Here is a 23,334-nt window from a genome sequence, read left to right on the forward strand (position 1 = left end):
GGTCGACCGCTCGCATACACTAGCAAGGCATTATCTCCCTTCGATCAAAATATGTCAACATATGATAAGGAGATGCTCGCCATTGTGCGCGCAGCAACGAGGTGGAGATTGTACTTGATCAGGCGATACTTTCAAATCAAGACCGACCATAAAAGCCTAAAATATCTCTTGGAGCAGAAGATATCTTCCCCCGAGCAGCAAAAATGGGTAACAAAACTTCTTGAATTTGATTTTGAAATAACTTACAAAAAGGGGAAAGAGAATGTTCTTGCAGATGCGCTTTCGCAGCTACCCGAGCAAGTTGAAGTTTCGACCGTTTCACTTCCGACCAGCGACTTCCTTGAGGATATTAAGATGGAATGGCAGGAAGATTCAGATACTAGTAAGATTATAAAAAAATTGGAGGAAGCACCAAGCCCCATGGCTCATTACAATTGGGACTCAAAAGAATTACACTATAAGGGACGCATTGTGCTTGTGACAAATTCTACTTGCATCTTCAATAGCAGATTTTGGACAAAGTTATTCTATATGCAGGGTACTAAATTGAAAAGGAGTATGACATATCACCCACAAACCAACAGCCAACCGGAAGTTTTAAATAGGTACTTGGAGACAGCCCAAAGCCACCCACCAAATATGACTACCCAAAGAGAACTCCAGACCCAGCCAAGTGCCATTATTGATCGACGGATCGTGACTCGACGACGACGACCCACTAATGAAGTGCTAATACGGTGGGCGAACCTACCAAAAGAAGATACCACTTGGAAGAACTTTGACGACTTGAAGATCAAATTCCCAGAATTCATGAATCATCAGCCTCGAGGACAAGGCTGATTTGAAGAGGGCGGGTCTGTTAGGACTCTAGCTTGGAGAGTCCTAATTGAGAGGGACAATCATGTAAAAATGTTAGGACTCTAGCTAGGAGAGTCCTAATTGAGAGGGGCATTCTGTTAGGACTCTAGCTAGGAGAGTCCTAATTGTGAGGGGCATTCATGTATGAGGTTTTTTCTTGGAGAAGAATTAGGAGTTGTAAGGGAATAGGAGTCTTGAGTAGGAGTCCTATTAGGAGTTGGCTAGAAGTAAGAGTCTTAAGTAGGAGTCCTATTAGGAGTTAGGGTTTAGAAGCCCTATAAATAGCCATGTATTCCTTCTCTTTTAATAAGCAATAGATGAATCTTTTCTGCAGCCTTTGAGCAGCAACTTGGAGGGAGGAACCCCTATAGAGTTCCAAGGAGGCCGATCCCCTAAAGAGATCAACCCCAAGTTTAGAATCTGCAAGGGTTCTAACACCGCATCAGTCATGCTACGCCTGAATCATGTCACTTGGCCGCATCAGTCATATAGTGCCCGAGTCACACCGCTCGGCCGCATCAGTCATACAATCCCTGAGTCCTACCAGCCGCATTAGTCCTATAGTGCCTGAGTCATGCCACTCGGCCGCATCAGTCATGTTGCGCCCGAATCGTGCCACTCGGCCGCATCGATCATTGTAACATCCCCCATTTTTAAAAATTTAGTAAATGCTTGTTGGTAAATATGAGGATTATTTAATAATTTTTTTTATATTAAATGATATTATATTAGAAGTTTATGGCTAGGGACCTAAATGTGAATATTAAAATTTTGATATGATTTATGAAAGATTCAGATTTAAGTTAAAGAAAAGAAAATAGTGGATGTGTACTAGCTAACCTAATGGTGCCACCTATGTTTATTCTATGGATTATGGAATATATGGAAATGACTTGAACATTTTTTCAATGACACATCTTAGGAACCTACCATTATTCATGACCACATTAGCACCCTAGGACAGCACGCCTCAGTCAACACAAATCCTGCAAAGGTCGGGCAGCGCTGACTAAGCATAGCGTCGTCCCGAAGAGGTCGGGACGGCACCGAGTGAGTACCGCGCCGACCCGCAAAGGCCGAGTTGGCACAGCGCCGTCCCACAAAGGCCGGGACGACATCGACCGTGCATAGCACCATCTCGCAAAAGCCGGGACGACGCCGATCGAGTACAATGCCGCCCAACAAAAGGCCGAGATGGCACCGACTGTGCACAACGTCGTCCCGCAAAAGTCGGGACGACGTCGATTGAATACAGCGCCGCCCAACAAGAGGCCGGGATGGTGCCCGCCAAATACCACGCCGTCCCGCAAAGGCCAGGACGGCGTCGGCCACTCCCAATGCCATTCCGAAATGTTGGAACGACACCCGCAGAGTGCCCCCCGACCCGCAAAGACCGGGACGACGCTAAACCGAGTACAACATCGACGGTAATAAACAACCCAAGTATGATCGATCCCCTTAAGGGGAAGATTAAAACCCCTAGAGGGGTCAGACAACAGAGGTTCATCTCTGGTCATCATAGAGACACCTTTTAGAGCTCACATGCTCCGAAAGGGCAAAACCATATGGGTATGCCCATCGCCCAAAGCGAATAATTCCTCACGAGCCTATGAGCTACACCAATGACCGACCGACCAAATGGTCCCTTATCAAATGTCAAGATATATTAGAAAGAAATACAATGGTGAATAATATAAATTGTCTTGGTATGTGTTCCAACATCACAGCTGTTTTTTCCCGACAATTGGAGCAATTAATTTCCAAATAAATATATAAGAGCTATTTTTTCAACAATTCAAAATATCGATCTCGAGAAAATGCAGAAAATTTAGGGGGAAAAAGTTCATACAGAAGTGAAAACCTCGAATGAATACAAATTTAATTATTACTATTCAACATCTCAGAGCAACAAGCATGGCTGGAACAATTACACTTTGCCAACACAAGTCCGAAAGAAGATCGATCAATTATTTACGTGGACTAGTAGTTTTATCTTTTGCATCCAACAGTTTTAAATAACACCAAAAGAAATAATTCCAATTAAAATGATATGTTACATGAGAATTCACATGTCCCCAATTTTCCTCAGAAGAACAAAAAAAAAAACACTATTAACTTAATTCGAGCAGAATTAAGTTATGATTAGAAACGTGGCCCATCCGGTTCCCAAAATCAAGTCAACGCCTCGTAACATTATTCTACTATTGAATCCGAAAAAAAATGTGGCAATTTGATCGAGATTTGTTAGCTGTCACCACTACTGCCCGTTTCGATCGACAGGAAGAGGGAAGAGACAAAAAGAGACGCAAGGGAGGGAGGGAGAGAGAGAGAGAGAGAGTCAACAACCAAGAAAGCTGTGGAATCGACCCGAAGGCGTCGGTGGGGGCGGTGATGTCTTCATCTGCGATTCCGCAGCAAACCAAGCAGTAGATCCGGAGGCAGCTACGCCTGCAGGAGGGAGAAGGCAAGCAAGCGGCAGCGCCGTACGTCACGCCCCTCCCAGATCTCGGGATCCGCTTCGTTGTGTGGGTGCCACGACAAACTTGCTTCGGATCCAAGTTGTCGTCATCCTGCTCCAAGGCAAGCTTGCTTCGGATCCAAGTCGCCGCTGCCATGGCACCACTGCCATGACCCCTGCTCGGATCTCGCCAGCGGATCCCTGCTCCCGGTTCCCCGATGGACGCTGCTTCCCGGCCCGCGGTGGTCATCGACAACGGCACCGGGTACGCGTTTGACGTGCTGGTGTTAGATTTCTTTCCGGTGCTTTGTGATTCCACGGTTGTGATTTTGTGAACTCAAGAGTTGAAAACATTGAAAGCTATAATCAATTATGTCAAATGTAGATGCATCATTGGGTCAGAGTAAAGATAAAGAATCTGCAAAGTGATTTCTTTCGTCTCTGATAAATCGATTGCAATAGAAGCACAAAGCTACAACAAGACATACCAATGTTCTTCACGATGACAATATGAATCATGTGCTCATGGTTCTTTTTTTTCCTTCAATTATACAGAAAAGCTGCGAAATTGATTTGAAGGTTTGTTGGGAAGTTCAGCTTAGAGTTAGAAGTTTTGTGTCAAACGTAGATGCATTTTAGGGCTAGAAAGAGATGTAGAGTTCGCTATGTGATCACTTTCTTCCCTGATGAATCAATTGCAGTAGAAGAAGCTACATAAGACATTTCCTTGTTATTGTTATGCTAGAGTGGGATGTTAAATTGACTCCTAGAGTTTGGCCTGAAACCCTATCAGCAGCAATATTGAAGCCTAAAGTTGAAACTACTTAATCCAGCAACCTAAGAATTTAGTCAGAATCTCAAGCTAAATATCAGACCTGTTTGACTAGTAGACCAGTGAATATGTAGCTTTCTATTTTTTTACCTGTGACCCTGACTGTTAACTAGCTGCAAGCATGGTGAATATGTTATCATGAGATTAGCACCTTATAGGGATTGACATTATGGATGTTTAAAGGTCTGCTAACTTGATTATTCAATGTCTTGATGGATAAGGTATTCTTGCGACACAGTACTGCTCTTCTAAGTACTTTGGTATCATATTGATAAGTTGTTTGTGATTAGTAAGGGTTTGTGCATTTAACACAAGGCCAACAAAATCATATGCTTTAGATGCTCATATGTTTTGAGCAAAGTTAAGAGTACAACAAAGACTCAGAACACTGCAACAGAAACTATCTTCTTACTGCCTTCTAATGGTTCGACGAGCCGGCTAACACTGTAGAAATAGGAGACAAATTCATATTCAAGTTGATCAGACTAAATAAAATATCATCTTTCTTTAAGCCTCAATGATTTGAACATACTTGTGTCCCAGAGCGGACTTTTGGCTCTCATCATCTCTTTGAACAATGAAAAACCAACTCTAAAAGCTTTGAAATTCTAGCTTTCAAGGTGTTTCTTTCTTTCTATCCTTCTATTGTTTAGCTGGGTTGCAGGTGGCTTGACCTAATACCGAACTAAACCATATGGTAAACGGTGTTCTTGTGCGTCAGTGTAAACCCACTATGATTGATGTGTGTGATATTCTAAAATGTGAACAGACAAACTAAAATTTTGCTGATTAAAATCTCACTAGATGGATCTTCACGTGAAATATTTTTGACTCTGAGGGGATTGCCATCTTCATGCTCATCTACTCAGACTTACTGTTAGTAGTTATATTTTTATGAGGTGAGCTACCTATTATTGTTATTTTACTTTCTTCACTGGCCCAAATGTTTTATGCTTAGGTATACCAAGATGGGATATGCTGGCAATGTTGAACCTTGCTTCATCATACCTACTGTAGTTGCTGTCAACGAGTCTTTTTCAAATCAATCAAGGAGCTCTGCTAAGGGAAATTGGCTAGCACAGCATAATGCAAGTGTAATGGCCGATCTTGATTTTTTAATTGGGGAAGAAGCTTTAATGCGTTCTCGGTTTAGTACGGCATACAATCTTAGTTACCCAATTCGGAATGGTCAGGTAAACACATCATTGAGAAGTAGCAGTCATGTTTATGTACTCCCATAGTTGCCTTAGGTTTATAATGCCCTTTTACAGGTGGAGAATTGGGATGCAATGGAAAGATTTTGGCAACAATGTATCTTCAATTACTTGCGCTGTGACCCAGAAGATCATTATTTTCTTCTAACTGAGAGCCCACTTACTGCCCCTGAGAACCGTGAATATACTGGAGAAATCATGTTTGAGACATTTAATGTTCCTGGATTGTATATAGCTGTTCAACCTGTCCTTGCCCTTGCTGCTGGATACACTACTTCAAAGGTTATATCTAATCTACATGTCATGCTTGATTGTTGAAAATTATATATATTATCTTATTAATGCTCTTGAAGTGCTCATTGTACAAGGTACCATTCAAATTCAGTTTCTCATCTCCAATTTAGGAACTAATGATATCAAAATTTGCTAATATGTATATAGTTTTCTGGTTGTCAATAACTTCATGAAGCAAGTTTTCATGTTGCAGTTCTCAGTGCACATCGTATAAGTAGTTTTCTGAAATCAGGGCATGATACATAGACATGAGGAACATGCACTTGTTTATGCTTGTATGTGCTATTCAGGTTCATTGGACGTGTGTCCACAGGCACAGAGTACATCATACTCTGCAGTTCACACCCGTTTCCTTTTCTTTTATTAGCCTGCGTTTGGTCAACGAAATATAAGTGCTAGTTAGCATGGACTATTGGCACTTGTCATATAGATGTTCTAACTCCTAAGAACAGTTGCTTGCCTTTTGAGCTGATATTGTGTTAATAAGATATATGCAGAGTTGCATGGTTGCATACACTTAATTCTCTGAAAATCCTGAACATTAAGAGCCTCATGCATTGTGTTGCACTTTGTTACTGTTCATGGTATATTTGTGCATTTTGTTAGTTCAAAACATGTCTGGTTAGTGATATGGTGGTTCGTTTATTTATTTTCCAAATTTTGCAAATTCTTGCCTTAAAGATGAACTTGTCCACTGTAAAAACTATTATTCTTCCATTTTCAAGAACCTTCTCAATTGTTTAGGCATACGCAAATGCTGCTTTATTAGTTGGATGAATTAAAATTTGACTATAAATCTTCCTTTGTTGTCATGTGTTTCGTGTCCGCCTAACTTTCAAAGAAATTAGTAGTGAAGATAGAGAACATTGTAGCACCACTAATGAGTGTTGTTGTGACACGGGAATGCCTAATTTGCTACAATCTACTCATATGGACCTTGCTGATGCTATGGTATATTTTTCAGTCCACAATGTTGCCTCATAATTTTCAACTCAACCCACTCAATTATGACAGCTCATGAGTATATTCTCTACACAAAGTTAAAGTTGTTTCAAGATATTTTTCTTCATGGCTAAGGAACGCATTAAAGAAGTTAGTTACCAGTTGTAAGACACTTAAATCTCGTAATTCCCTATGCATGAAGGGTTGTTTCATGCACTAGTATTTATTTTGGTGTTCTAGGGTTAGAAAGGTTTTAGAAACAGATGATATTGGCATAAGCTCTCTTAGAGTGCTCTCTTAAACTCTGTATCTCTTGGATGCGTCATTGAGTGGTGAGTCTTTTGCTTTTAGTTCTATATTCTTGTTTATTATCCTTGGGGTGATGATTTTTTTGTATCCCTTTGTGATTTTAAACTTGGTGGTGAGCTATTTTTCGTTTTTATCGAAGTTTTTTCGTGAGTTCGCTCTTTTTCTATCCGAAAAGCTCATTCCAGCAAATATAATTGTGCTATCAACTTTTCTTCGTGAGTTCGTTAATTTTCTATCTGAAAAACTCATTCCAGCAAGTACAATTGTACTGTCGATTTTTTCTTTCGAAATCCATTCTGCATTTTACCCCCCCCCCCCATATCAATTTGGTGTTCGAGCTAAAAGCTAGAGATCATGACAAACCAGAATGGAAAAGATATAGTTGACGAAGGTAGTTGTCATGAAGATGATACTGAGTCATTAAGGCTGCAGCTATGAAGATTGTTGCGTAGTCTACAAGAAAAAAATGAAATAATTGAAGAACTTCGAAGTAGAAACAACCTGCATGAAAGTGATGTCCAAGAGTTTACTTCTGATGACGATACACCTCCTCTTCCAAGGGAGTCGAGAAGATTTCGGACAAGACATAGAGTTCAAGACGAGTGGCAGAATAAATATAACCCAAGATTGGAGATTCCAGAGTTTGAAGGTAAAATAAATGTTGATGACTTTATCGATTGGCTTAATACAGTAGAAAGAATTTTCGATTTTCACGAACTACCAAAACAAAAGAAGGTAAAATGTAACACCCCTGATTAGTCCCACATCGGAAGTGAGCAAGATTAAGATTGACTTATAAGGGTCTGATGAGTGTACTACTATAAACTTCAGCTTATGTATTTTGGTTAGTGGTTTAGACTAAACGAAGTTGATAGGCCAATTAACCCATCAGGCTCGGGTCATGACATTTGGTATCAGAGCCGACCTATTATTTGGGTATGGTGAGGGGGCTTGACATAAAACTTGTGTCACTCAAAATCAGATGGAATGCATTTTTTTGGTGGGAAAATCTGAAGAAACAAAGAGAACACGAGGGGAAGAGTAAAATTGTGACATAGGAGAAAATGAAAAGGGAGCTAAAGTTGTTCAACCGCAGCCATATTGGTCTTTAAATGATGTGAGCAAGTTGGTATTAAAAGTTGAAAAGCAACAGAAGTTTGAAAAGAGTTCTCAGTACGATTCAAAAGAAGGCTATATAAAAGGAGGAAGTTCCAAGCCTACTGTCCAAAGCAAGGTGATATCGAAGGTGCAAGGCAAGGGTGAAGGACCTGCTGGCAGCAAACAAACACATAATTCTTCTATGCTAAGTGGTCGAAAATGCTTCAAATGTCATGGTTTTCGGCATATTGCTTCAGATTGTCCAAATAGGAGGATTGTAACTTTGGTTGAAGTATTAGTGATGGAGGAGAAGATGAAGCCGACGACGAACCAAAATACGATGATGATGAGGAAGAGATTACTTATGCTGATCATGGTTTGTCTATGGTGTTGCAACGTAGCTTACAAGTGTCCTATGTGGTCGAGGATGAAAGTTGGGTTAGAAAGAACGTGTTTCACACTAAATGCACTTCTTTTGGCAAGGTGTGCTTGGTGATTATCGATAGTGGCAGCTTTGAGAATGTGGTATCTTTGGAGATAGTGCAGAAGCTAAAGTTGGATACAATCCCTCATCCACGTCCTTATCAATTATGTTGGCTGCAAAAAGGAAATGATATCAAGGTAACTGAAATATGTTTAGTTTCATTTTCTATTGGCAAGTATTATAAAGACAAAGTATAGTATGGTGTTGCTCCTATGGATGCTTGTCATTTGCTGTTGGGAAGACCATGACATTATAATAGAAGGGTGTTGTATGATGACTATAAACATATTTATTTTTTAAGGTGAACGAAAAGAAGATTATTTTGGCTCCTTTACAACATTCAGAAATCAATGCACCAAAAAAGGAGGTTAGTGCTTTTATGTCTTATGGTGAATTCAAGGGTGAATTAGACAAGGGTGGTCATGTTATGGCTCTAGTAGTAGTAGAGGCGAATGAACAACACAAGGAGACACCAGTAATCATGAAACTAATCCTGGTGTACTGGAAGAAATTCCACATGACCTTTCACCTTTGAGTGACATCCAATATCACATTGATCTTATTCCGAGGGCGATTCTACCTAATAAGGCAGCATACAGAATGAGTCCCAAGGAGCATGAAGAACTTCAAAGGCAAGTGGATGAGTTGGTGAAAAAGGGGTTAATTCGCGAGAGCATGAGTCATTGTGTGGTTCCAGCTTTGTTGGTGCCTAAGAAAGATGGTTCTTGGAGAATGTGTATGGACAGCTGCATCATCAACAAAATCACAATGGATTATTGTTTTCTCATTCCAAGGTTAGATGATTTACTTGATCAATTGTGTGATGCTTATATTTTCTCTAAAATTGATTTGAGGAATGACTATCACCAAATAAGAATGAGGCCTGGAGATGGGTGGAAAACAACATTTAAAACTAGAGAAGGCTTATATAAATGGTTGGTTATGTCATTTAGACTATCTAATGCTCCTAGCACTTTCATGAGATTAATGAATCACATACTTAAACCATGTATTGGAACTTTTGTTGTGGTTTACTTTGATGATATATTGGTGTACAACAAGACCGAAGAGGAGCATATGATTCATCTTAAAGAGATACTTTTTATTTTGAGATAGCAAAAGCTTTATGCTAATATGAAAAAGTATGATTTTTTTACTCATAGTGTAGTGTTTTTGGGATATGTTGTTTCGAAAAATTGAATCATGATGGATCAAAGCAAAATGGTTTTCTTTTTCGAGCTAATGTCTTGTGTGTTCCATCTTGTTCTTTGAGACAAGTAATTCTAGCTGAAGCTCATGGTGGTGTTTTGGGAGGACATTTCGATAGGGATAAGACTCTAGCTCTTGTTTAATCAAATTTCTATTGGCCTAAGATATTCAGAGATGTGAAGAGACGTGTAAAGCAATACTGAGTATGTCATTTGGCAAAAATAAGAAGTCAAAATTCTAGTTTGTACACTCCATTGCCAGTACCAAATGCTCCATGGGAGGAAGTGAGTCTTGATTTTGTTTTAGGACTGCCAAGAACTTAAAGGAACAAGGATTCTATCATGGTTGTTGTTGATAAATTTTCAAAAATGTCTCACTTTGTTCCTTGCAATAAATCAAATGATACATCTCTTATTGCTGATTTGTATTTTAAGGAGACTGTTAATGTATGGTATTCTAAGAATTATGGTGTCTGAACGAGACTCTAAATTTCTTAGTCATTTTTGAAGAAATCTTTAGAGGAAGCTGGATACTTCTTTGAATTTCAACAGCTCGCATCATCCACAAACCGATGGGCAAACTGAAGTAATGAACAAAAGCTTGAGAAACTTACTTAGAAGCTATGTTGTCTAGAACATTAAGCAATGAGGTTTCATTCTTCCACAAATTGAATTTGCCTATAATCGTTCCATGTATCATAGCATTGGCAAGAGTCCTTTTGAGATTGTTTATGATGCTAATCCTACTGGTCCTTTAGACTTGGTCCCTCATTCAACAACTAAGCAATTTAGTGGAGATGTTAATGAAAGAGCTAAGCAGATAAAGAAGCTACATGAGGATGTTAAAGCAACCATTAAGAAGCAAAATGAGAGGTACATATAAGCTGCCAACAAACACAGAAAACATGTGGAGTTTGATGCAGGTGATTTGGTTTGGATTCATCTAAGAAAGGAAAGGTTTCCACCAGGCAAATTTGGAAAATTGAAACCGAAGGCTGATGGTCCATTCAAGGTGCTTAAGAGAATTGGCAGAAATGCTTATGAGATTGAGCTACATGAAGATTACGGTGTGTCCCCAACATTTAATGTGGCTGATTTAAGTCCTTTTCAACCAGGGGAGATTAACATGAGAGTGTCTAATTTGCTATAATCTGCTCATATGGACCTTCCTGATGCTATGGTATATTTTTCAGCCTATAATGTTGCCTCATAGTTTTCAACTCAGCCCACTCAATTATGATAGCTCATAAGCATATTCCCTACACAAAGTTAAAACTGTTTCAATATGCTTTTCTTTATAGCTAAGGAACGCATTAAATGAGTTAGTTATCAGCTGTAAGACACTTAAATCTCGTAATTCCTTATGCATGAAGGGTTATTTTATGCACTAGTATTTATTTTAGTGTTCTAGGGTTAGAAAGGTTTTAGAAACTGATGATATTGGCAGAAGCTCTCTTGGAGTGCTCTCTTAAACTCCGTATCTCTTGGATGCATCCTTGAGTAGTGAGTCTTTTGCTTTTAGTCCTGTATCATTGTTTATTATCCTTGGGGTGGTGATTTTTCTGTATCCTTTTGTGATTTTAAACTTGGTGGTGAGCTATTTTTTGTTTTTATCAAAGTTTTTTCATGAGTGCGCTCCTTTTTTATCCGGAAAACTCATTCCAACAAATACAATTGTACTGTCGACTTTTCTTCGTGAGTTCGTTCATTTTCTATCCGAAAAACTCATTTCAACAAGTACACCTGTATTGTCGGTTTTTTCTTTCGAAATCCATTCTGCATTTTACCCCCTCCCCCGGTTTCATGTTATGAGGGATATGATTGAATGTTTACAGTTGGATAAGATTACTGCAACTATGGGTGCCATGCTGGGAGAAACACCAACAAAGATCGAAGAAGAAGACTATACATAATAAATCTAGCATATCAATTAGCCTGCTTCTTGAGCATTACAATAAAAGGATATTTTATATATTACTGGATTAGAAGCATGAAGTTTCTTCTGGAACTCAACCGTTCCATCTTTCTAAATGAACCAATTATTAACTCAACCAAGATATAGGTGATTACTCTAGCATCTTTCTTTGTAGATTCTTAATGAAGCTTATGATAAATGTAGCTGGTCATCTGTATCTGGACCATTTTTCAACATCTTATCCTTTTTCTAACTTTCGTTTTGACTAGTGATGGATCTAATAAGTTTGTTTGTGGTACGATGCCAGTTTTTCTCACAGAACTCACTTGTCTTGTAGCAAATTTTGGGTTGACCAATACAGCATTACTCTTATTTGTTTTAAGTTGACCTGCGATTTTTCAGTGTGAAATGACAGGGGTTGTTGTTGATGTTGGAGATGGTGCTACTCATGTAGTTCCAGTTGCTGATGGTTATGTGATAGGAAGTAGCATCAAATCAATTCCTATTGCAGGCAAGGATGTTACTCAATTTATTCAGCAGCTTATGAAGGTAGAAGGCTCCCAGTTAAAACTTTTCTTTCCCTTTATATTACATCGATTTTGGTTGTTCAAACAAATGAAACCTACTTCCAGTCATCACATGCAACTAATTCCATCAAAATCTTTTTATCATCCTTAAAATATCGAAGAAAATATTTGATTTGATTTATTCTCATCCTAGTCATATATTGAAATCAAGTGAAACGCTCTCATTCTCGTCAATTCATATGTTTTGAGAAAAAATGTTGAAGTTACATGCCCTAATTTGTTTACTACCTGGCTGTAATATGTCAATGCTTGGTTTACATTGCCATTCCTTTTATTTTAAGCTAGATAGAAAATATTTACGGAGTTACTTCCTTGGTTGACATTACATCCATTCTATTTTAAGCTAGATAGAAAATTTTGACAGAGTTACTTCTACACAAAATAGCCAATTATGTCAAAATGATTTTAATCTGAATGCTCACTACCTAGTCTAGGTGAAAATGGTTTACAATAGAAAGAGGAAAATAAGGTTATTGAGAAACAGTTTCGAGAAGTACCTCAATCTCAATGTTAAGAGTCAGTATCGTTTTGGTGACCACACCACAGAAGGCATAAAATATGATACAATTATGAGCATCAGGGAAGTGAACAGTATAAACTGCAATGTCTCTTAAAAAATTAGAACTCTGGTACATGAATCAATCCCATATGCTGACTTTAGAATAAGTGACTGAGGTATGTCCAGTGAAGTTAAATGATATCTGGAGGTGAAATAATAGAACAATGATAGGTAATACAAATGGAGTAACAATGATTAATTGTTCTAATCTTAACAATATCCATTCTGTTGTTCTTGATGATACTATAATCATGTTTGGTTGGTTAACTTACCTTGGAATTGGGTTTATATTTCTTTCAACATGCCACGATCTCACCAACATTTATTTATCTAATTTATTGTTGAAATAAACATCACAGAAAAGTAAAATTGTTTTGTCAGCATATTCTTGTTTCTTCCCGATGTTGCTTTGTCAAAGATGCTCTTGCTGGTCTTCAAATCTTATCACACCCTCCTCTTCTAAAGCAGGCTTCTTTTATGCAATGTTATACCCCATGACAACTTAGATGCCAATTTCTTCTGATGGTTTTTCAGGGTATTCTGTGCTTTATAGTTTTATTTTGTTCATATTTACTAATCTCTCTGCTGTGAGACTTAATCAATTTCTTTCATTGACAAGTTTCACATTCAACTGACTTTGTCGATTTTAATCCAAATTTTCTTGTTAATAGCCTTGGGAATTGCTTAGTAAGATTGTGAAGTGAAATGCATGTGTGAAGATGATGTCAAAAACAATGCCTAAGCATTATTTTCTTGAGTTATCTTCAGCCATTAATTACCGGAGAGGAGATGAGAGAATGAGGGGTGCCTACTGACCTTGTAAGCTTATGAGACATTTCACGGTTCTTATTCCCTGGTTATCTTCCTTCTCAAGGCTTGAAAATGTATCTATTATGAGCACAGGAACTAGTTTATCATTTAATGTGAATTGTTATAGGAAGGAGAGTGGATGAGAATCTTAAAGGGATGATAAAATTAAAATTTTTTTAATATGCAGCATCCTCTCAAATATAAAAAAGGAAGTAGGTTGATCATTGCTTTTTCCCTGATTCATTTTCATTTTCTCTGTAAATATTATACGAAGTTATATGCCAGTTTGTAGCTGGCCTGCACCAGTCTGGCCAACGACCAGTACAAGTTTGGTACCTGAAATTATAATCCTTGATACTAAAATTTTTGCCAAGCATTTAATCTAGTTCAAGATGCTCTGTCATTTTAGGCAGCTAAAACCCTTAATGTATCTTATTCCAGCAATTTGGTTAGTTTATAGTCTAGAGCTTTTTCTCCTTTATACATAAAAAATGTTAGCATTCACGCTCTGGTTCTGTTGATTCGGCATCTGAATTTATATTCTTTTTTACATATCAATGCATGATATGTCAATGTTTCCTTTTTAGCAAGCTATTTTTAGAATGAACTATCTTGGTTGTAATTAATTTTTTAGGATCTGATAATCATGTCGTTTCTTGTTTCAGTGAATTGCATTGGTATTTAATCTTCTATTATATATTTGTTATAAATATTTCTACCATTCACACAGGAAAGAGGAGAACATGTACCACCTGAAGACTCTTTGGAAGTAGCAAGAAAGGTCAAAGAAATGTATTGCTACACATGCTCAGACATTGTAAAGGTAATTAATGTTGTGACATGTTTCTGTGGAAACATAGATAACATATTTCGATCGTCTCATTTCTCTTCCTGGATGGTGCATGATTTTAACTTTTCTGTATATGGTTTTAGTTACTGCACCAGCATTGGTTCAAGGTATTACATTAAATTTCACCAAATACTTTTTGTGTCTTAATGTTATTACCGAAATTTAACTTGTGACATATGTATATAGCTCTTGGAGATCAGTATGTCAGTGTCATTATAATGATGTCTGGAAACATGTATATTGGTGGCAGAGCTTAAAGCATGACAGGTGTTAAGCCTTTAAATTGACATCAAACGAAACCGTGAAACCTATCGTCACAACTGCCAGCGAACCACTGATCATTCTTATACTTGGAAGTTTTTAGTTTTGTACTTTTCCACTTAAAATTAAACATTGCAAGCAGTTACATCTTAAGCTTGTTTCCAACTAATAATTGCAAATCCTGTTCCATCTATGTTATATATGATAACAGAGCTGAAATTCATTTATTGGTCTTGTATAATAACTAGATTACCCCCAGTGGCAAATGGCTGATACTGTCTTACATTCATATGTGTAGGATTCTTTGGTTATATGCAACTGATAAAGATGTTCTATACTTCTTATATTAACATTATATATGGTGCTGCAGCAGGCCGTTTGAGGATTGTAACAGAAAGATAAGGAAATGGAAAGAAAAAAATTGAGATGAAGGTTTTTCATGTGGCAACCCTAGATGAACCCATTGGGTATTAGTTCTTGCGAATAGGTCAATTCACCTAATATCTTGGATAGAAGGGCTCAAAATGTTTGATCCCAAATTACTAATAGCGAAGCCTGTCAAGCATTATCAAACAATCCAACCATGTGAGACTATTTGGGTCATTACAAACACAAGTGACTAACAACAGCTAGGGTTATTATGTCTTCATTTTAATATAAGATAGGATACTGCAGTCAAAATTCTGTAGTGTGTACTTTGCATAAAATGACGATGAAAGTTCTTTGATAAATATTTGGTCCCATAACATGGCACCTATTCTGTAAGCTATCTTGTTGCATACATCTGAAAACCATAATGCATTTGTTGGGAAATAACGAAAATTTGCTGACATGTGCTAAATTTTCGTGATATATATATTAGTCGTATTTTTTCATGAAACTGTTGCATACCTTATTTGTTAGCCTTTGTATATCTGTGTCTCAGTCTCATAGTTTTTGAGTTGCTGTCTCCTTAACTTTTGACTAAATGATCTATAAACTAAGTCCAAACATCTTGTTTAACTTTATGGTTTTACTAATAATTGGATTATAAAATATTTATATCAGGTAGATATTTGTCATCTATGTCCAGGTATTCTGTCAATTTTATATAATTTTAATATTAGAAAAAATTTGTGAGTTTTTTAATCATTTAAGATGAAATATACTCATGAAGCATGACAAAATAATTGTTGCTGTGTGAAAAATCTCAACTGGTATGGTAGAGCCTGAAACGATTGCTTTGAGTAGTAAGGATTTTGTATAAAGAAAAACATCATCAAAACAGTTTCTACATGGAGATTCCTATTCAATAGTAACACATATGTTGCGAAAAAACTACATAATAATCTTTAGTGATAAGAATTATTATTATTATTAGCTTTTTTCTTGTTATTAGCTGATAATTATGTTGTATTTTCTCAGGAGTTCAATAAACATGACAGGTTGCCTGGCAAGTACACTAAGCAATGGACTGGAGTTAAACCAAAGACTGGGGCATCATATACCTGTGACATTGGATATGAGCGCTTTCTTGGTCCTGAGGTACGCATTTCAATTTAACTATTTTAATTAGTCCAAGATTGTACTTCTTTTATGAAGTAATTTCTGTCACATACAAGTGTCAATCTTTTCAAGAATGCAAGGTACCATTTTATTTTTTTGAAAATAAATAAATCAGTATGGTTCATCTTGCAAACACATTTGTTTTTAGGCTGGTGTAGGTTAGTCTTCTGTGTGTGTGTGTGTGTACTTTAGAAAGGAAACATGATGAAATTCAAGGAGAAAAGATCACTAATGGCTATTGTTCAATATATATCTTTGTAAGACTAGTTGTGTCAGATTGTTGCATGCAATTTATAGTTTACAAAATGATTGTGGTCCTGCATGTGTCTGCACTGTTTGTGTATTAATGAATAGCTATCTTACTTGTATGATAGCCTTTTACATCCTATAATTCTTCCTCTTTTGTTGGAATCAGAAAGAGTTTTGAGCAAGTACTCTTGACCAAAAATAGAATATGAGAATAGGGGGATGCATTTTAGCAGCTTCTCAAACACCAGTATCAGGGACAAATGATAGTGGACATTTACACTTAAGTATGATGAATAAGAAAATAATTAGGAACTTTGAAATTTGATCAGCATCAGTTTGGCAATCATGACAAAGCACCTTCTCAAACACCAGAATCAATTTTGCAACAAATGATAGTGGAGTACCATTTACCATGTTTTCTTGACAGCTTAGCTACCGTATGATTGTAATATAGCATCTGTTTTGGCTTCCGTTGGAAGTTATTATGTCCAAGAATTGGAGGCTATGCCATTGATATTGATCAAATCTCTCTTCATCAAATTATTCTCTATTTCCATAAATTATACCCTATTACCGTTTCTACCATGATTGCCTGCTACTTGTTTTCGTCAGCCTTTCCATTGTTAAAGTGCAGGTATGAGATTGTTGATGTGCAAATTCCAAATTGATGACATTCTTTCAAATGATGATTTAATGAGAAAATCTTCACCACTACAAATTGACCATAAAAAATTATGCTTATTAGCTATTTTCCTTTTATTACCCTGTTCTGAATATTTATGACACGCTGTTTAGCAGAAACATGGATCTTCCATGATATCTATATAAGAGTTAGGAGAAAACTGTTAAAGCATTATGGTTTTCAGATCTGCTCTCAGTTTGAAGAAATTGGCAGCATAGAAAATCATTCAAATTTCAGTCGAGGAATTCCAAATGGACAAAGAAATTGTGTTTTCAGCATAGCTTATGCTTTTAAGCTAATTAGCGATGACATTATGTCATAATGCTTGACACTTAGTTCTTGCAGTATAACCGGATGTCGGGTCCTTAGCACAAGCTCATAACAGAGTCCTAGTAATTGGACCTACCTTAAATTTTCTCTCGTGAAGTCAGATTGCTTTGTGTTATAGTGTTTATTCTGGTAATTATTGCTTCGTAGGGTATTCTTTGACTTCTGTTATGATGAGGCTTTCCAAAGTTAGGACAGTTTCAGATTTATCACACTTTTGTAGAACAATATACGACTAGAAAAAAAATCTGAAGCTTTGATAAAACGTTACAACATACTGTACATCAGTTATATTACTCTCCCTTCCATTCTGCAGTGGGAAATCAGTAACTATGGGTATAAATATCTATAAGAAGTCAGTATCTTTTTGGGGGGTTGATGTATGCTGCCATAAAATGTTTGGTTGCTCTGATTTGTTCCTGGTTAGTTATGATACAGGAGCACCTTAAATACTTGCAATCACTGTATCCAATAACATTATTTAGCTTGGATAGATGTACAATTCTTCGTTTAGCTTCTACTTTAAAAATATAAAAATGATTCTGATTATTGTTATTTCTCCAGCACTGCTAGTTTTCTTTTGTTAATCGATAAGCCAGCTCATGGATAACCATGTGCACAATGAATGTTTTACAGTTAGATGCTGACGCTAATTTATGGTCATTTAGATCATGATTGATTATTGAGTAATTATGTCTTTTTTTCCATTTTTAATGGATTTCCACTTGTTTTCACATTTTTTATATTAATTTGTGGAAAAATTAGTAAATTTCTTGATGAGAATGTTAAGAACGCAATTTTGCCAGTTCGTTACAAGCTTATCATTCTTGTTTAACAGATAGATACTTTTTCAAGTTATTATTTTTGTTTATTCTTTTTATCGTTTTAGTACTGTTTATCCTACAGCATTGTTGTCCAATGTTTTCCTTTATTTTGCAGATCTTTTTCCATCCTGAGATTTATGGTAGTGATTTTATTACTCCTTTACCTGTTGTCATTGACAAATGCATTCAGTCATCACCAATTGACACCAGGAGAGCTTTGTATAAGGTTGGATTGATCTTATTGCTGCTAAAAGCTTAAAATTTCACTTCCCATAATTCAAAGTTTATTATTTGCCTCAGAATATAGTACTATCTGGAGGATCAACTATGTTTAAGGACTTCCACAGGAGATTGCGACGAGATTTAAAGAAGATTGTGGATGCAAGGATTGTGGCATCTGCTGCTCGACTTGATGGAGATGTAAAAGTAAGTTCTCTTTAGATTCTCATTCAAATACATATGCTCGGCACTTACTGCTTTATCTTTCTGGCTTCAGTCACAACCTATTCAAGTTAATGTCGTCAGTCATCCTATCCAGAGATTTGCAGTTTGGTTTGGAGGTTCTATACTGGCCTCTACTCCTGAATTTTATAGGGTACTACTCTATCCATTTTATAAATATATATATTTTTTAAAATTCCAGCTAGCTAAAATAAGTTAAAAGTATTTTTCTCTTATTTAATATGACATACTCTTTTTTGTTACACTTGTCAAATATATCAAAAGATCGCTGTTCAAATGTTGCTTATGTGTCATTTGTTGGTATACGTGGGACAAATCAATCAATTCTAGCATAAGTCATGAAAAATTTTGAAGTTTGTAATGTTCCTGCATGGTAACTATTTTTAATAGATGCCTAGTATGTCATTTGTTATAACTATTTTTAACTATTAGTGACTTAATAGGCACTAATCATCAACAGAACCTTACGAGCCACTCGACTAGAAGTTTTATTACTCAATGATAGAACTTTAAAAAATCAGACAATTACCATGCCTGGTATTTTTCTTATTTATCTTATTTGCTTATATATATATATATATATTATTTTCGTAAGATTTTATATGAAATCTTGTTTGGTTGTGCAGGCTTGCCACACAAAAGCAGAGTATGATGAGTATGGAGCAAGCATATGCAGAACCAATCCTGTCTTCAAAGGCATGCATTGAAATGCAAAGACAAAGTGCCTACACAATCAAAGCTGATTCTCCTCATGCAAAGTTCTACAACAGCATTGTTACAACGATCAAGGGAACCCTTTGTTTGCTACATACATGGTATGTTGTATGAATAGTCAACCTAATTCCGATGTTGTCAATTCATTACATAGTCATTTGTACGAGTTTCCCCAGACTAGATGCAACAAAAAGTGACAAGAAATCTGTTTGTTCTACATATATGAACTAGTCTGAGCTGAATGACCTTGTAGCTAAAGCTAAATTAAGTCAGCATGCCATTTTTTGTGTATAAATTTGCGAGGAACTGTAAGCAACAATGTTGACTGTCTATATTGTTGTAAACCGGTGTTTGTCTCGGCATGTACTGCTGTTACTTTAACTGCAATTTAGTCTTTTATATTGTCATAAAAGCATGTATTCCACAAGACAAAACTAGTCTTTGAGATGTTCTTAGAGATAAAAATCTGAGACATTCTCATACGAGAGCAAAATCTTGGGTGGATATATCAGTGAAAGTGTAGCGTAGTGGTCTTTTTGCCATTGTGCTTTCTTCAATAGAATTAAGCCACAAACCAAGAATTGGTTGCACGAGCATGCTTAAGGTGTGTACAGGCTTATTATTGGCAATTCTCCACTAGTCCACCTTGGAATAAGTGTTTTTTTCTTTCGTCAATCTTCTCTCTACATCCATTCAACTTGGTGAGATTTGACATAATTTGTCAACCAATTAGTAATTTGATTATCTTTCTGAAGTGCATAAATTCCACAAAATTGTGAATTTTCCTATTAAGAACATCAAGGACTTTGAATCCGACTTCATATGAATTATCGACAACCCCTTTCTTTAAAGCAAATTCACATCTTGTATGTATATCAAGGGTGAGCTTGCTGATTAGGTTTTGTGTAAATGTGCATTTAAGGATTCCATGTGAATCAACTAAATCAGTAACATCCATTTGATAAGAACAAAAAAACGGTGTACTCCGTGACTCCCAGGTCGATGTCCACAGCCTTGAGACTGTTTTCTCGACTCGATTAAAGATTAAAGATGATATGAAATATCATATGTATGTTGGTTCTTCTTTCAGACACCACCTGTAAACTGGGCAGGAACAAATAGACAAGAAACAAAATCAATTTTTCTGCCATAAAATGACCATTTATAAAGGAACATGTCTAACTCCACCTTCAGCTATGTATTTACACCTAAGATTCAGGGTACCTAAAGAGATTAGATTATTTTTTAAATTAGGAACATGTCTAATATTAGTGAGCGTCCTCACAATACCATCATGCATTTTAATTCGGATTGTGCCTCTACCAACAACATCACATGCGGCATTATTGCCCATTAAAATAATTCCACTATTATAAGATTCATACGTGGAAAACAAATCTCTATTGGGACATATGTGATAAGAACAACTCGAATCTAGAATCCATTCATTTTTAGACCTCGTCTTGTTATCAGTAGCAAAGAAAATATTTCCAATATTCTCATCAGTTGCTACACTAATTTCAGCGGACTCAGTAGTTTTCTCAATAATTTTTCCTTTCGCTTTAATTTATTTTTTAATTTAAAGCAATCAGCCTTAATGTGCCCCATTTTATGATAATATCTACACTCCAAATTTCTATGTCTGGATTTAGATCTAGATTTAGATCTACTATTGTCAAATTCCCTTTTATTCGTTCTACCCCTAACAACCAGACCCTCAGTCTGATTCCCTCTACTTTCCCTAGTGATATCCTTGTCTATCTACTCCTTAGATTTTAGTGTAGATTTAATTTCCTGATACAAAATTATTTCTTTTCCATAAATCATAGTATCACAGAAATACTTAAAAGATTGGAGAAGAGAATACAAAAGTAACAGGATCTTATCATCGTCATAAATTTTCACATTTATATTCTCCAAATCTATAACTAAGGAATCAAACTTATCAAGATGTGAGAGTATAGATGTACCTTCAGTCATTCGAAGCATATACAAACTCTGCTTCAAGTAGAGACGATTCTCTACTGTCCTCTTCATATACAAGGCTTTAAGCTTGTCTCACATGCTCTTAGCCGTAGTCTCCATAGCTACCTCCCGTAAAACCTCGTTAGAGAGATTTAGAATAATACTTGATCGGGCCTTCTTATCCATATCCGCAAGATCTTCCTTCCTTCTTATCCATACCCGCAAGATCTTCCTTTGACATGGAATGTTCTCAGCTCCCTATAGTGCCAAATCAGCTGGCCCCAAGAAATTTACCAAAGGGTAATTTGACAACCCAATAAAAATAATAAAGTAAAAAAAAATAAAAGAGACAAGAACACCAGATTTATGTGGTTCGATCAATTGACCTACATCCACGAACGAAGCAAGAGCAAAACTCTACTATAAAAGGGACAATTATAAATGCCTTAAGAAAATGTTCATATGTCATAAAACACCTGAAACTACTAAACAAGAAAAGCCCAAAGCAAATAATTAGGTTTTTCTTGTGGTGCATTAAACTTCAAAGCCCAGGCCCTTATTTATAGCTGCAATAGGAGATAACAAGCTTGATTTTCCTAATGTGGGACTATGTGGGACTTGCCAAACTAACAACTACTTTACGAAGTGGGTTGAAGCCGAACCCTTGGCCTCCATCATCGAGAAACAAATCCAAAGCTTCACATGGAAGAACATTATCACCCGGTTCGGGATCCTGAGGGCTATCATCACCGACAATGGAGCTTAATTCAACAACGCTAAGTTCAAGGCCTATTGCTAGTCATATGAGATACAATTGAGGTTCAGCTCGGTTGCGCACCCCCAAACTAACGACCAGACTGAAGTAATGAATCGGGCAATTCTGGAGGGCCTCAAAAGGAGGATCTCGGGCGCGCATGGAGCCTGGGTGGATGAGCTCCCTAGCGTCTTGTGGGCAATGCAAACAACTCCCAAAACTGCCTCAGGGGAGCCTCCGTTTAGCCTGGCGTTTAGGACTCAAGCAGTCCTCCCACCCGAGATGGTGTTCCTGACCCTACGCACCTCCAATTACGAACAAGAAGGCTCCGAGGAAGGCCTACAAGCAAACTTATACCTCCTCGAAGAAAGAAGAGCCAAGGCACACCTGCGTACCCTGGCGTATAAGAAGGCAATGGCTCGAATATACAATCATAAAGTTCGTCCACGACCGATCAAGGTCAGGGACCTCATCCTCCGAAAGGCAGAGGTGAGAGACTCGACCTGAGCGAGAGGAAAACTCATGCCTAATTGGGAAGGCCCCTATCGAGTCTATGACATGGTCTGAGAAGGGACCTACCGACTCGAGACTATGGAGGGAAACCCCCTGCCAAGAACGTGGAGCGCGGCAAATCTAAAAAAGTTCTACCCATAAAAGAAGTGAGTCGGGGTGCAGGGAAGACATATGTTGTACGAAGCATGCACATCCACAACCGGAAAAGACAAGTCAGAATTCCCAAAATAAGAGTTTTTTTTTCGGATGAAAAAGAAAACATATTGTGGTCGGGCGATATAGTTCCAAAACTCGACCCGACCAAAGCAAAAGAAAAAAAGGGAAAGCCCTTAGTTCGGAGGAGGGGTCTCGGGCCTGTCATCAAAGGGGACGCTTGCCGACATATCAACGCCCTGATCCTCCAGGTGCTCGGCAAATGGGTTCGACTCTAGTTTCAGGTCTAGGTACCTCGCTCGAAAGCGAGCATAGGCCACCCAGTACTCGAACTCATATATGGCCCGCCCCGACCTCACCAGTGTTAGGATCGAGAGCACTAAGAGGGGGGGGGGGGTGAATTAGTGCAGCGGAAAACTTTCTGCGATTAAAACTGAAAGCTGCGTTCGAACGATAAAAATAATTTC

General features: G+C 37.3%; 1 protein-coding gene across 2 annotated transcripts; it reads left to right on the forward strand.

The window, feature by feature from the left end:
- Positions 1-3,119: 3,119 nt before the first annotated feature.
- LOC135641301 (actin-related protein 3-like) lies at positions 3,120-19,844 on the forward strand. 2 transcript variants are annotated; one of them, XM_065156606.1, is made up of 10 exons: positions 3,120-3,581; positions 5,107-5,341; positions 5,420-5,644; positions 12,015-12,161; positions 14,299-14,391; positions 16,084-16,203; positions 18,422-18,532; positions 18,607-18,732; positions 18,803-18,901; positions 19,395-19,844. In XM_065156606.1, exons 1-10 carry the CDS (start codon positions 3,535-3,537, stop codon positions 19,473-19,475), a joined length of 1,284 nt encoding a protein of 427 aa, XP_065012678.1. In that variant the 5' UTR covers positions 3,120-3,534; the 3' UTR covers positions 19,476-19,844. The 2 variants fall into 2 exon arrangements, with proteins under 2 accessions (XP_065012678.1, XP_065012679.1); XM_065156607.1 differs by lacking the exon at positions 18,803-18,901.
- The last annotated feature ends 3,490 nt before the right edge of the window (positions 19,845-23,334 follow it).

This window comes from Musa acuminata, chromosome BXJ3-6, assembly GCF_036884655.1.
Source record: "Musa acuminata AAA Group cultivar baxijiao chromosome BXJ3-6, Cavendish_Baxijiao_AAA, whole genome shotgun sequence".
Taxonomy (NCBI): Eukaryota; Viridiplantae; Streptophyta; class Magnoliopsida; order Zingiberales; family Musaceae; genus Musa; species Musa acuminata.

Coding starts and splice junctions, on each gene's coding strand:
- LOC135641301 (XM_065156606.1), top strand. CDS start 3,535: ATGGACGCTGCTTCCCGGCCCGCGGTGGTCATCGACAACGGCACCGG. Junction 5,342..5,419: donor ACCCAATTCGGAATGGTCAG/GTAAACACATCA, acceptor GCCCTTTTACAG/GTGGAGAATTGGGATGCAAT. Junction 14,392..16,083: donor CATGCTCAGACATTGTAAAG/GTAATTAATGTT, acceptor GTATTTTCTCAG/GAGTTCAATAAACATGACAG.